The sequence below is a fragment of the Musa acuminata genome, chromosome BXJ2-1 (assembly GCF_036884655.1).
Source record: "Musa acuminata AAA Group cultivar baxijiao chromosome BXJ2-1, Cavendish_Baxijiao_AAA, whole genome shotgun sequence".
In the NCBI taxonomy this organism is placed as follows: domain Eukaryota; kingdom Viridiplantae; phylum Streptophyta; class Magnoliopsida; order Zingiberales; family Musaceae; genus Musa; species Musa acuminata.
Genome location: NC_088338.1, coordinates 14,284,074 through 14,297,732, shown reverse-complemented (window position 1 = coordinate 14,297,732; position 13,659 = coordinate 14,284,074). Strand labels below are relative to the sequence as shown.

Here is a 13,659-nt window from a genome sequence, read left to right as displayed (position 1 = left end):
AAATGAAATTTAAAAAAAAAGTTCCTTGCAAGATCTAGATCTAAAGCTCAACAAGCCCCTTGTTTTTATCATGGGTGAACCATAAATTTCAGTTAACATTCTCTTGAAGTCAGAAGACTCAGAACTATCTTTTCTAGGATTAGCATTTTTAACAGAAACCTGGAAGTTCAAAAAAGTATCAAAATTTACCACATACAATGACCCAAAAAAAAAAAAAAACTAAATGAGCAAGCAAATTGTATCAAAAGATAATCAAAAGTTATAAGTCAACTGCATGACCTATCATGGAGACCCACACCAGAATCATGATTTTTTAATACCAAACACATAGGACTACTGAAAAGATGGGCTTGAGCTCAAAACCCGATTGGCAGGAAATCGAAAAGCTCCCTGAGAGAGTTTTGTGTTGTGGAAACAAAAACTGAAAGGTCATGCAGAACCTTGGGAATGTTGAGCAAGTGCATATATAGATCAAGAAACAAATAATGAAAAGGACAAAGTAGCAAGCTGATTCTCCGACAATTTCCATATCTGTTGGCACATATGTTGACAAAATTGGTGAAAAGTGCAGTCAACAGTATAAACTATGATCAAATTATGGTGTGAGACAAATAAAAGCAACGATGCGGTAGGAAGTGAAATTAACACTAGAACTTGAATTAAAAAAATTAGCACTGGATCATAACCTCAGGTGCCATCCAGCGATATGTGCCTGTTTCAGCAGTCATAACTCCAGACTCAGCTTTAACACGTGCTACACCAAAATCTGCAACCTTAACAACCTGCGATGAATAAGTAGATTAGTTGAGGGAACTAAAGCAAATTCAGCTACATTGATACAAATTTACATAGGCCAAAACATAAGGCAAGGTATCTAGAGATAAAACAATCAGTTTCATGTAATAGAAATATTTACGACTTGTATGTAACAGAAATATTTGATACTGAATCAGGGAAGATACACAATCCACTAACATAAAGAGAGAAAAAAAATCATTTAAATGCAACTGAAGTTTTAATCTTCAGGTCAACACAAAATGACACAAAGCAATTTAACCTTCACCTAATCAACTAGCCTCAACTTGTTGATTGGCTCGTTAATTATTGACAGCGAGCCCTGACAAATGTTAACAAGAACTGTCAACTAATTCCATCCACTTACCGATAGGTTCATGAATTCTATATAACGTGGTTTCCTAATCAACCTTTCAAGCATTAACATTCTTCATATATTTGAATGTTACCTAAGGCCACCAGCAATCATACACCTACATCTATGTGCTAGGGTATCATACACAAAGAAACACACAAAATTGAAGTAATTTTGTGCTAATTCTACAAACATCACATGCATCTAACGAGGAAGTTCACTACAAAATTCATAAATAAAAGAGTAAAATTAGTTAACACAAGAATTCTTTCACCCAAAATTGCAAAATAAGCTGACTTGGAGAAAGTTGTGTAGATAATGTATCCATCATCTCCCGTTTTACTTGGGGAAAAAACTATCATATGTGTGGCTTGGTAACATCGGTTTTTCTTTACATGTCAAAATGCAGATTTCCAAGTCAACACACATTGAAATTTTTCTTGATCTGTTTAATGATTTTTCAATCAAGACCTTACTATCATACAGTCAAAGTCTTAACCAACTACCTTTTGACGAGTGGTTCTAGTATACCACTACCAATCCAATGTTTAAGGTGTCAGGGTGTGATTTCAAACCCTCAATCTTTGAAAAACGAGTTAGTACACAACCACCAAACCAATATTTTAGGCAATGTTTGAAATATCGTACCGTATCATATCGGCATTTCGACATTCGCTCGGTACGGTACGGTACAATATATTTTTGGTCTAAACTTATCCTTCAATCTCACTTATGCATCCTAATATTTTTAGTATAACACTTCTCTTTTATTTTTATCTCTATTTAATTTTTCATTACTTCATTCATTCCTAAGTATTTTATTATCCTTAAATGTTTAAAACTCAAACTTCCTCACTTTAATCATGATCAAACTCATTTAAGTTTTGAGATTTGTTTAAGGTAGTTAACAATTCAACCGTTACTTCTAGTCATTATATACATACTTATTATTATTGATTAATCTTATACTCAAATTCGCTAGTACACTTAGGCTTGTTGCATTGAATGATCATGTAGTATAGACATCATAAATCATATTTATGGTAGACTAATTTCAACATTAATTTCAACTATATCATAGATTAATTTCAACTTTAAAAACTAAAAATATTAACATATCATTTATCATATTTATGAAGTATAGACATCATAAATCATATCACTAGGTAAGAGTCACATATACATATTATATGTGCTTCTATTTGCATGCTAATTGTAATTCAATATGTGTGACACTTAGATACTATATCAAAGGACAAGCAATTTTATAGTATCTTTACTATTGTACACTGATGATATGTTTGTTGCTGCAAGAGACAAATCTATACCCCAATCTTATATTAAAGTCATACTATATTCTTTAGAAACATAAGAGATTCATATAAAATATATTTAAAAATTAAAGATTAATTCAAAGCATAAGTTACTCAAAAGCAACCGAAAAAATTAGTTTATAATCTTTAAGATTGAAATCCTATCTATATTAAGGAAAGAATTGAGGTTTTCTTATGTCAATCTTCCTTGAAGCTGGGGTTTTCTAGCCTCTATGAAGATATGATAAAAAACTGATAAAATGATTGAAGAATGAGAGAAAATATCATAGGTTATTAGGTGAGTAAGAAGGATGAAACCAAAGAGGCACTTAAGAGGTTACTTGAGGTCTACAGTTCAATCTTATTATGCCTCATTTTAAGGTTTTTTTTTTAATCTTTTCTTCTTTTACTAGTATAATTTTAATATTTTCACAACTTCAATAAAATCTAATTTGGTTTGATAAAAATTATATTTTTGGTCTAAACTTATCCTTCGATCTCACTTATGTATCCTAATATTTTTAGTATAACACTTTTCTTTGATTTTTATCTCTATTTAATTTTTCATTACTTCATTCATACCGAAGTATTTTATTATCCTTAACATATACGATGTTTAAAACTCAAACTTCCTCACTTTAATCATGATCAAACTCATTTAAGTTTTGAGATTTGTTTAAGGTAGTTAACAATTCAACCGTTACTTCTAGTCATTATATGCATACTTATTATTATTGATTAATCTTATACTCAAATTCGCTAGTACACTTAGGCTTGTTGCATTGAATTATCATGCAGTATAGACATCATAAATCATATTTATGATAGACTAATTTCAATTATATCATAGATTAATTTCAACTTTAAAAGCTAAAAATATTAACATATCATTTATCATATTTATGAAGTATAGACATCATAAATCATATCTCACATATACATATTATATGTGCTTCTATTTGCATGCTAATTGTAATTCAATATGTGTGACACTTAGATACTATATAAAATGACAAGCAATTTTATAGTATCTTTACTATTGTACAAGAGACAAATCTGAAATATATAAGCTTAATAATTTGCTTAAAGGAGATTTGTTGCGACAAATCTACCAAGAAATTATACTTAACCCATGAGACATACATAAGAAATTGACCGAACGATACGATTCAATATGCAATCGACGATAGGTATAATTTATACAAGAAGTAATCACTAAAATGAAAGCTTTTTTCACAAAATTAACACAACTCATAATCCCATGGACGTGTTGACGAAGTCACTTTCTTTGGGTAAATTCAATCACTGCTTAAATTTGATCGATCGTCATCGAGCTTCAGTATAATGCCCAATGAAGAAGAGAAGATAAAAGAATCTAAGCTAAAACGATACCAATGTTTTGATGACGGGAATTTGTGACAACTTACTCAAAATTTAATCATATTTGGGCTCAAGTCAAATCAACTATGAAAATTGATCGGAGTCAACTTCTCACCGACACCCACTTATGTTCCTCACCGCAGTCATCCCCTGCGCTTGCTGCCCTCACGCACCATCGCACGCACGTTGAGTTTCATGTTGTCGCCCATGATGCTCCCCGCGGTCTTCATCGGCGTCTGCTTGTGGGCCCACAATCACCTGCCTGCTGCTATTCACCGCAGTCGCTCGCTTTGCACGCCGTAGCCGCGCCCGCTTGTTGCCCACCACGGTCACCGCGTGCTGCTCGTCGCAACCGCACCTCTCTGCTCATGAGCAACGAGCTCTCCACCTTCCCTCACTCTATAAATGGAGCTCTACGGAACAACAGCAACGCAAGCGAAGCGAAGCGAAGAAGAAGAGAGATTTGCTTCAGCCCAATTCCAACCAACTATAATAACCTCATCCACGTCTACGACGTCCGATCGCTGGTCCGCCACTGTTCTGATGGTAAGAGAAAGTTAGACTGGTCAACCCTCAATAACTTTGGTCAACTACAGTAATTTTGGAATTCTAATATTATTATTACTTTCTGTTTTTGTTATATTTGGACAAGTTTTTATTAGGTTTTCTTTAGGAGAGATCATCATGGTGATGTGACTCTCCTATCTCTTTACGGTTTAAGGTTTTTTTTCGTTGAAACAATATTTGAATCATATTAATTCGCTTATATTTGTTTTATATTTTTATTATCCAAACTTGATTTATATCTCATGACCTCGTAGCCTACTAATCTTTCTAACATTTAGTGTAACACCATATCGAATAATAATTATGTCAATAAATATTTCAAAAAAAATTATATTCAAATAACGTAGAATGTGCACCACCTTCGAGAACGAGTATTGGGCGGTCTTCGAGGTCAATAATGGCCTGCCGGCGACGCTGGCCGCTACCGTGTGGGGCACCCTTCCCTCCTACGTACCCCGCAGCGATCTTCCCTTCTACTTGGTTGCATCGGCCGGAGAAGTGCTGTTGGCTTCCCACTGTAACAAGACGACTGCAGATGGAAAGATCATCGACAGCACCCGTGTCTTCAGGTTCCACCCTGGCGACATAGGCAGGCCGACGGTGGCCGTGGAACTGGAGGATATCGGGGATCGTATCTTGTTCTTGGGCACGTGCTGCTCCGTGTCCGTCGCTGCCGGAGATTGCTCTGGGATCCCGAGTAATGCCATCTACTACATGATCGAAGAGAGGCGTCTGGAGACTGAAGCTGTGCGGGTGTTGGGCGTTAACGAGCTGAATCTAGAAAATGGGGTGATAGCCAACGTCGTTGACTCGCGCACGCCTGAAGCGAAGCCGTTCAAGTGGCGGATACAGCGGACTGATGTCCAATGGTCATTGCTCCCTATTAAAGAGGTGAAGTGACCGGGTAGGATTATGAGGTTATTTTTTAAAGATGAATATGGAGTTGTAAAGGAATAGGAGTCTTGAGTAGGAGTCCTATTAGGAGTTAGTTAGAAGTATGAGTCTTGATTAAGAGTCCTATTAGGAGTTGGTTAGAAGTAGGAGTCTTAAGTAAGAGTCCTATTAGGAGTTAGGGTTTAGAAGCCCTATAAATAGTCATGTATTCCACCTCTTTTCATAAGCAATAGATTAATCTTTTCTACGGCCTTTGAGTTCCAATGAGGCCGATCCCCTAAAGAGATCAACCCCAAGTTTAGAATCTGCAAGGGTTCTAACACTTATTATCAGAGTAGTGTTCTTGGTGTCTCGCTGCCCTTCCACAGCCATCCATCAACCCTCCACAACCGCCTAAAGCAATTCCCACAATTGCTTAAGAGATTGTTGCCAAATTCCGTCGTCATCTCCACCACCACGGATCATCCTTTAATCTCCCCGTGAATTGCAACAGGTTCTAGTTTTCTACCTTACTACTACTGCAATTTAGTTATCCTTATTTGAAAATCCCAAAAAAATTATTTCTATATTGCTGCATAAACTTTTCGTCATAAAGTTTTCATCTCTACGACGAAAGATACATTGCGGAATTCCAACCGTATAGCACCGTCTGTTTGATCTTGCTATTGTATTTTTTCTATCCAAATCTCCACGAAATTTTTATGACATCTTTGGCATTTCCTAACAGCAGATTTCATTTGGTTTTGTCAAAAATTCTCAATATAAACCATTGATATTTTATGTCTAATCTGCTATACTTGAAAATCTGCACTGTAAACTTTCAGCCGCATAGCACTGTTTGTTTGATCTTGATACAACGTTGTTTCTATCCAAATCTCTACAAAATTTTTATGATAGCTTTGATACTTCCTAACAGTGGAATTCCCTTTGGTTTCATCAAAAAAATTCTCAATATAAACCACCGATATTTTACGTCCAATCAGCTATACTTAAAAATCTATGCTGCAGAAAATTTTAGCCGCATATTGTTGCCTTAACCCATCTATTTGCAATCCTTTTTGAATGAAATTTCTTATACACTTCATAGATCATCTTGGCTTCCATCTATGATTAATCTATTAAAAAATTCATCTCAAAAAATGATTTTATGTTGCTATAAATTTTCATCGTAACCCGTTGAAATTTCTCGACGAGAATTCTGCAATCGCAACTTGCACCAATTTCCTTGCTATTATACTACCGAAATTTTCTTGATTAACTTTCAAGTCTTTGACTCTACTAGTTCCCTCGTGCAAGATTTCAAGTGTTCGCCAAATATCAAAAGCCGTTTCGCACGTTGAAATCCGATTGAACTCATTTTTGTCCAAAGCACAAAATAAGGCATTCATAGCCTTTGCGTTTAAAGAAAAATACTTCTTAGAGATGAATAAGGAGTTGTAAAGGAATATGAGTCTTTAGTAGGAGTCCTATTAGGAGTTGGTTAGAAGTATGAGTCTTGATTAGGAGTCCTATTAGGAGTTGGTTAGAAGTAAGAGTCTTAAGTAAGAGTCCTATTATGAGTTAGGGTTTAGAAGCCCTATAAATAGTCATGTATTTCACCTCATTTCATAAGCAATAGATGAATCTTTTCTGTAGCCTTTGAGCAGCAACTTGGAGGGAGGAACTCCTATAGAGTTCCAAGGAGGCCGATCCCGTAAAGAGATCAACCCCAAGTTTAGAATCTGCAAGGGTTCTAACACTTGGTATCAGAGCAGTGTTCTTGGCATCTCGCTGCCCTTCCACAGCCATCCATCAACCCTCCACAACCGCCCAAAGCAATTCCCACAATTGCTTAAGAGATTGTTGCCAAATTCCGTCATCATCTCCACCACCACGGATCATCCTTTGATCTCCCCGTGAATTGCAACAGGTTCTGGTTTTCTACCTTACTGCTGCTGCAATTTAGTTATCCTTATTTGAAAATTTCAAAAAAATTATTTCTATATTGCTGCATAAATTTTTTGTCAGAAAGTTTTCATCTCTATGACGAAAGATACATTGCGGAATTCCAATCGTATAGCACCGTCTGTTTGATCTTGCTACTATGTTTTTTCTATCCAAATCTCTACGAAATTTTTGTGACATCTTTGACATTTCCTAACAGCATATTTCATTTGGTTTTGTCAAAAAATTCTCAATATAAACCATTGATATTTTACGTCTAATCTGTTATACTTGAAAATCTGCACTGTAAAATTTCAACCGCATAGCACTGTTTGTTTGATCTTGATACTACGTTGTTTCTATCCAAATCTCTATGAAATTTTTATGATAGCTTTGATACTTCCTAACAGTGGAATTCCCTTTCGTTTCATCAAAAAAATTCACAATATAAACCACCGATCTTTTACGTCCAATCAGCTATACTTAAAAATCTATGCTGTAGAAAATTTTAGCCGCATATTGTTGCCTTAACCCATCTATTTGCAATCCTTTTTGAATGAAATTTCTTATACACTTCATAGATCATCTTGGCTTCCATCTATGATTAATCTATTAAGAAATTCATCTCTAAATATGATTTTATGTTGCTATAAATTTTCATCGTAACCCGTTGAAATTTCTCGACGAGAATTCTGTAATCGCAACTTGCACCAATTTCCTTGCTGTTATACTACCGAAATTTTCTTGATTAAATTAGATATCCTTGCTGCCATATATTCTGTGATTTTGCTATCAATTTCCTCCTCAATTCTCTCAAGTTTTTGGTGGAAATTACGTCGAGAAACCGTTGTTTCTTCGACGACAATTCTACTCTTACAAGACAGCACATACTTGCTAAACTTCCACTGATTTCTATCAAACCTTTGCTACAATCTACTGCAGATCCAAAACTTTCATCCACAGCCCTAAAACTCCACCAAACCACACCCTCAAATTGCACCCAAAATAGCCACAAAATAAGCCTAAACCGTAGCCTACATGCACCAATCCACCAACCCTTTCGACCATCACCTCTCTCAACCAATACATGCCTTTAACCCGACAACAAAAGAGAGATCTTAACATCACAGATTTGGCGGCATATACTATGGCATCTGAGGAGGTAATCAATGCTAAATTTGAAGCCTTCGAGGCGCGAATGGAGGATAAGGTTCAGATGCTCTTTATCGAACTCAGATTGGGCCGACCACTAAGCCTGAAGAAATCACATTAAGGAGAGAGCTTTGCCCAATCACACCAAGCCCGAAGATATGACTTCCAAGAGAGGGGAAGCTCTATGACCAACTCCAACTATCCATGCATGAGAGTGGACTTCCCTAGATGGGAAGAAGAAGACCCAATTGGTTGGATCTCGCGCGCGGAGCGATATTTTCGGTACCATAAAACCGCGAATGCATCTATGGTGAAAATTGCAGCTATACATCTTGAAGGGGATGCTATACAGTGTTTGATTGGTTTGAACATACTTATGGAGTCCTTTCATGGCGACAATTCAAAGAAGGATTGCTAATCCGCTTCAAACCAACCGATTACGAGAATATTGACGGACAACTAACAAAGATCCGACAAACCTCTACCATTCAGGAGTAGCAAACCAGGTTTGAAAGGTTATCTAATCAAACTCATGATTGGTCTTAAAAACAGCTATTGAGGACCTTCATTAAGGGCTTGAAGCCGGAGATCCGAGGAGAAGTTAAAGCGCGACAACCGTACACGCTTATGGCAGCCATCTCTTTCGCACGACATCAAGAGGAGCGATTGAATCATGAAGCTTGGAGGATTAGTGTTGCTCCTCAACCAGAAATACTGAAGCCGTCAGCCCCACCTACTGTCGATCGAGTCCCTGCACCAAAGAAGTTGACAAGAGAAGAGCTTCGGGAGCAATCTGCGAAGCGGTTATGTTGGCATTGCGACGAGCCGTGGAGTTACAAGCATTGCTGTAGAAAAGTGAGACTTCTTTTGATTGAACCAGTAGAAGAAGAAGTCATTGAGCATTCAAAAGAGAGCCTTAAACATAACGAAGAAGATGTGGAAGAAGAGCCACAACCGACCGACGTTACAGTACACACAATAGCTAACTACTCAAACCCGCAAATGATGAAAGGGAGACTTCTTATGTTTGAACCAATAGAAGAAGAGGTCATTGAATATTCAGAAGAGAACTTTGAACATAAAGAAGATGTGGAAGAAGAGCCACAACCGACTGAAGTTACAGTACACGCACTAGCCGGTTACTCAAACCCGTAAACGATGAAAGTTGGAGGCCTTCTTAGACAACAACCGATCACTATTCTCATCGAAACGGGCAGTACTACTAACTTCCTAAATAGTAAGCTTGTTGTTCGGATAGCATTACCTATCGAGAATCGCTGCAGGTTTGATGTTAAGGTCACCGACGGACGGATTTTGAATTGTGATCATAGGTGCTCGCAGGAGAAACTATTGCTGTAGGACCAAGAGATAATTACAAATTTTTTCCTTCTCCCTCTTAACAATCATGAGGCCATGCTCAGAATTAAATGGTTGACGACATTAGGTGATATTTCCTGGAATTTTATGAAACTAATTATGAAATTTTACAGTAAGGAGAAACATGTGACATTGCACAGGAAACGTGGGGGCGACATAACAACGATTTGCATACAACAAATGGAGAAGGTTTTGCATAAAGCATGCAGCGGCTTTTTCGTACAACTTGAGCAGCAAACTAAGGGAGAGCCAACAGAATTTGAAGATCCAAATCTACTTCCTTTGCTTGCTGAATTTTCAAATATATTTGACGAACCGCGCAACCTACATTTTACCCGTCGGCATGATCATTGTATAACTATCCTTCCAGGCAAATCTTCAGCAAATGTTTAGCCATATCAGTATCCACATCTCTAGAAGGATGAAATAGAAAGGATTGTAAAAGAGATGCTCGAAACAGGAGTTATTCGGCCAAGTTGCAACCTCTACTCTTCACCGGTGCTACTTGTACACAAGAAGGACGGAACAAGGCGAATATGTGTTGATTACCGAGCTTTCAATGGCATAACCATCAAGGACAAATACCTTATTCTAATTGTAGATGAATTGCTAGATGAAAGGGAGCACAAATCTTTACAAAGCTGGACCTTCGATCCGAGTATCAACAAATACGAGTACGCGAAGAAGACATACCGAAAACCACCTTTTGAATACACAACAACCACTATGAATTTTTGCTTTCTTCAAAAGAAGGTGGAATATCTTGGGCATATCATATCAGAGGAAGGTGTGGCAGTAGACCCCTTCAAAATTGGAGCAATGCAAAACTGGCTGACCTCGAGGAACATAAATTTGCTACATGGCTTTCTGGGTTTAACAGGCTACTATTGCAAGTTCGTGAAAAACTATGGAGAGATCAGTGCACCACTTACTTCCTTACTGAAAAAAGATGTCTTCCAATGGTCGGACAGAGCCTCCGCTGCCTTCGACAAACTTAAGGCAGCCATGACGACGACGCCGGTGCTAACACTACCAGATTTCAACCGACCCTTCATTATTGAGGCCGACGCATCTGGAGTCGGAATTGGACCCATTCTCATGCAAGATGGTCGACCACTCACATACACTAGCAAGGTATTATTTCCCTCCTATCAAAATAAGTCAACATATGATAAGGAGATGCTCGCCATTGTGCGCGCAGCAACGAGGCGGAGACCCTACTTGATTGGCCGACGATTTCAAATTAAAATCGACCATAAAAGCCTCAAGTACTTTTTGGAGCGAAAGATATCATCCCCTGAGCAGCAAAAATGGGTAACAAAACTTCTTGGATTTGATTATAAAATAACTTACAAAAAGGAGAAAGAGAATGTTCTTGTTGATGCGCTTTCGCAGCTACCCGAGCAAGTTGAAGTTTCAGCCATTTCACTTCCGACCAGCGACTTTCTTAAGGATATTAAGATGGAATGGCAGGAAGATTCAGAGACTAGTAAGATTATAAAAAAATTGGAGGAAGCACCAAGCCCCATGGCTCATTACAATTAGGACTCAAAAGAATTACACTATAAGGGTACTAAATTGAAAAGGAGTATGGCATATCACCCACAAATCGACGGCCAGACGGAAGTTGTAAATAGGTGCTTGGAGACAGCCCAAAGTCACCCACCAAATATGACTACCCAAAGAGAACTTCAGACTAAGCTAAGTGCCATTATTGATCGACGGATCGTGACTCAACGACGACGATCCACTACTGAATTGCTAATACAGTGGGCAAACCTACAAACAGAAGATGCCACTTGGGAGAACTATGATGACTTGAAGATCAAATTCCCAAAATTCATGAATCGTCAGCCTCGAAGACAAGGATGATTTGAAGAGGGCGGGTCTGTTAGGACTCTAGCTAGGAGAGTCCTAATTGAGAGGGACATTCATGTAAAACCTACCTAAGCCGACCCCTATTAAAGAGGTGAAGAGGCCGGCTAGGGTTAGGAGGTTATTTTTTAGAGAAGAATAGGGAGTTGTAAAGGAATAGGAGTCTTGAGTAGGAGTCCTATTAAGAGTTGGTTAGAAGTAGGAGTCTTGATTAGGAGTCCTATTAGGAGTTGGTTAGAAGTAGGAGTCTTAAGTAAAAGTCCTATTAGGAGTTAGGGTTTAGAAGCCCTATAAATAGTCATGTATTCCACCTCTTTTCATAAGCAATAGATGAATTTTTTCTGCAGCCTTTGAGCATCAACTTGGAGGGAGGAACCCCTATAGAGTTCCAAGGAAGCTGATCCCCTAAAGAGACCAACCCCAAGTTTAGAATCTACAAGGGTTTTAACAGATAGAGGTAGAGAGACTAGAAAGAGGGGACGCACAATGGCCGACCATGTCCCAAGAATAGCTATGTGGACAGGGCTTCGCCAGCATCTCGTCAAGCTCACCTCCCATTTCTTGAGAAGCGCCTCCGACTACATCCGCTTCCGCGCCGTCTGCAAGTGTTGGCGTTCCGCCGTCCCCCCCCGGCCCCGTCACCTCCCCGCTCAGCTCCCCTTCCTCCTCTACCTCTCTACCCCGGAACCAAGAAAGAGTTCCGCCTTCTGCCTCGCCAACGCCTTTAATGGAAGCATGCGCCGCCTACCTCACACCACCAGCATGTATTGCATCGGCGCCTCTTACGGGTGGCTCATCCTCATCTCCGAAGCCACCTCCGCGGTCTCCCTCTTCAACCCCGTCACCGCCGAAGACATTCCTCTCCCCCCACTCTCCACCCTCCAATCATTCGTACTGTTGTTCTACCAATCGGAGGACGGCATCGGATCTTACTTCATCAAAACGGACTACCCCAACATTACGGTCGAGTCCAACGCCATCGTCGACAAGGCCGTCTTGTCCTCCGACCCTACCCTCGACCGGGACTTCGTGGCAATCGTCTTCCTCGACGGCATATACAAGCGCTGCTTTACCTGCCGCCCAGGGGACAGATCGTGGAAGGACAACGTCAACGAACCTTTCGATGATCTCCATTGGATTTTCCCAGGAGTGCCGCAGGTGTTCAACCTGACTGACGTCGTGCCCTACGGCGAGCGGAGGTTGTGCGCTATCTACAATGACAAAAATTACTTAGCAGTCTTCGACGTCGACCCAGGCCCGCCGGGGAGGGCGACGATGATCGCATGGAACTCCATGCCGCCCTGCGTGCCGCGCGGTGGTTTACCCACCTACTTGATTGGGTCGGCTGGAGAACTACTCCTGGTTACCGAGTTCTACAAGAGGAGTGCAGCCAGGAAGAACACCAGGAGCTTCCGCGTCTTCAGGCTCGATCCAGGCGACGGAGACCGGCCAGCGAAGGCGATCGAAGTGCAGGACATCGGCGACCGTATGTTGTTTTTGGGTACGAACCATTCGGTGTGCGTCGCCGCGGGGGACTTCCCAGGGTTCCTGGGGAATGCCATCTACTACGTGAAGGAAGAGAAGATGAGTTTGGAGGGGGAAGATACCCTGGTGTCGACCGTGTGCGTGGTCAACCTGGAAAATGGTGAGATCACGGAGGTTATCGATTCCGGCGGGTCTGAGCCGGATGGGCTCGAGTGGCTGTCGGACCGGTTGGACATCCCCTGGTGGGTGGCCCCCAATCTTGGCAGGGGCAAGAACTAGAGATTGCTGACGTCTTACATTCTGGCATCAACCAATTGTGAGAGATACCCATAGTATTCTTTGGCTTTCTTATTGTGCTCTTAAGGCGTCGAGGTTAGTTAGCAAGGCAAGTTGAGACTCAGTGTGCTCTGGATCGAGGGTCAATTCATTGTGCTATGACGTGACTCACTATATTTCCACGTCGCTAGTCAAAGTAAAAGTCAGCGTCGTCATCGCCCCGTGTGCTATCGAGGAGACTCATCTTGCCACATCATTGGTCTACAC

The 13,659-nt window shown here is 39.9% G+C and overlaps 1 protein-coding gene and 1 pseudogene across 1 annotated transcript; one reads left to right on the top strand and one right to left on the bottom strand.

The window, feature by feature from the left end:
* The window catches only part of LOC135598201 (serine/threonine-protein kinase STY46-like), a 35,000-nt pseudogene extending 30,927 nt beyond the window's left edge, over positions 1-4,073 (bottom strand).
* Positions 4,074-12,117: 8,044 nt separating this feature from the next.
* Positions 12,118-13,395, top strand: LOC135598200 (F-box protein SKIP23-like). The gene has a single exon (XM_065091741.1). The coding sequence runs from the start codon at positions 12,118-12,120 to the stop codon at positions 13,393-13,395; it is 1,278 nt and encodes a 425-aa protein (XP_064947813.1).
* Positions 13,396-13,659: the final 264 nt, after the last annotated feature.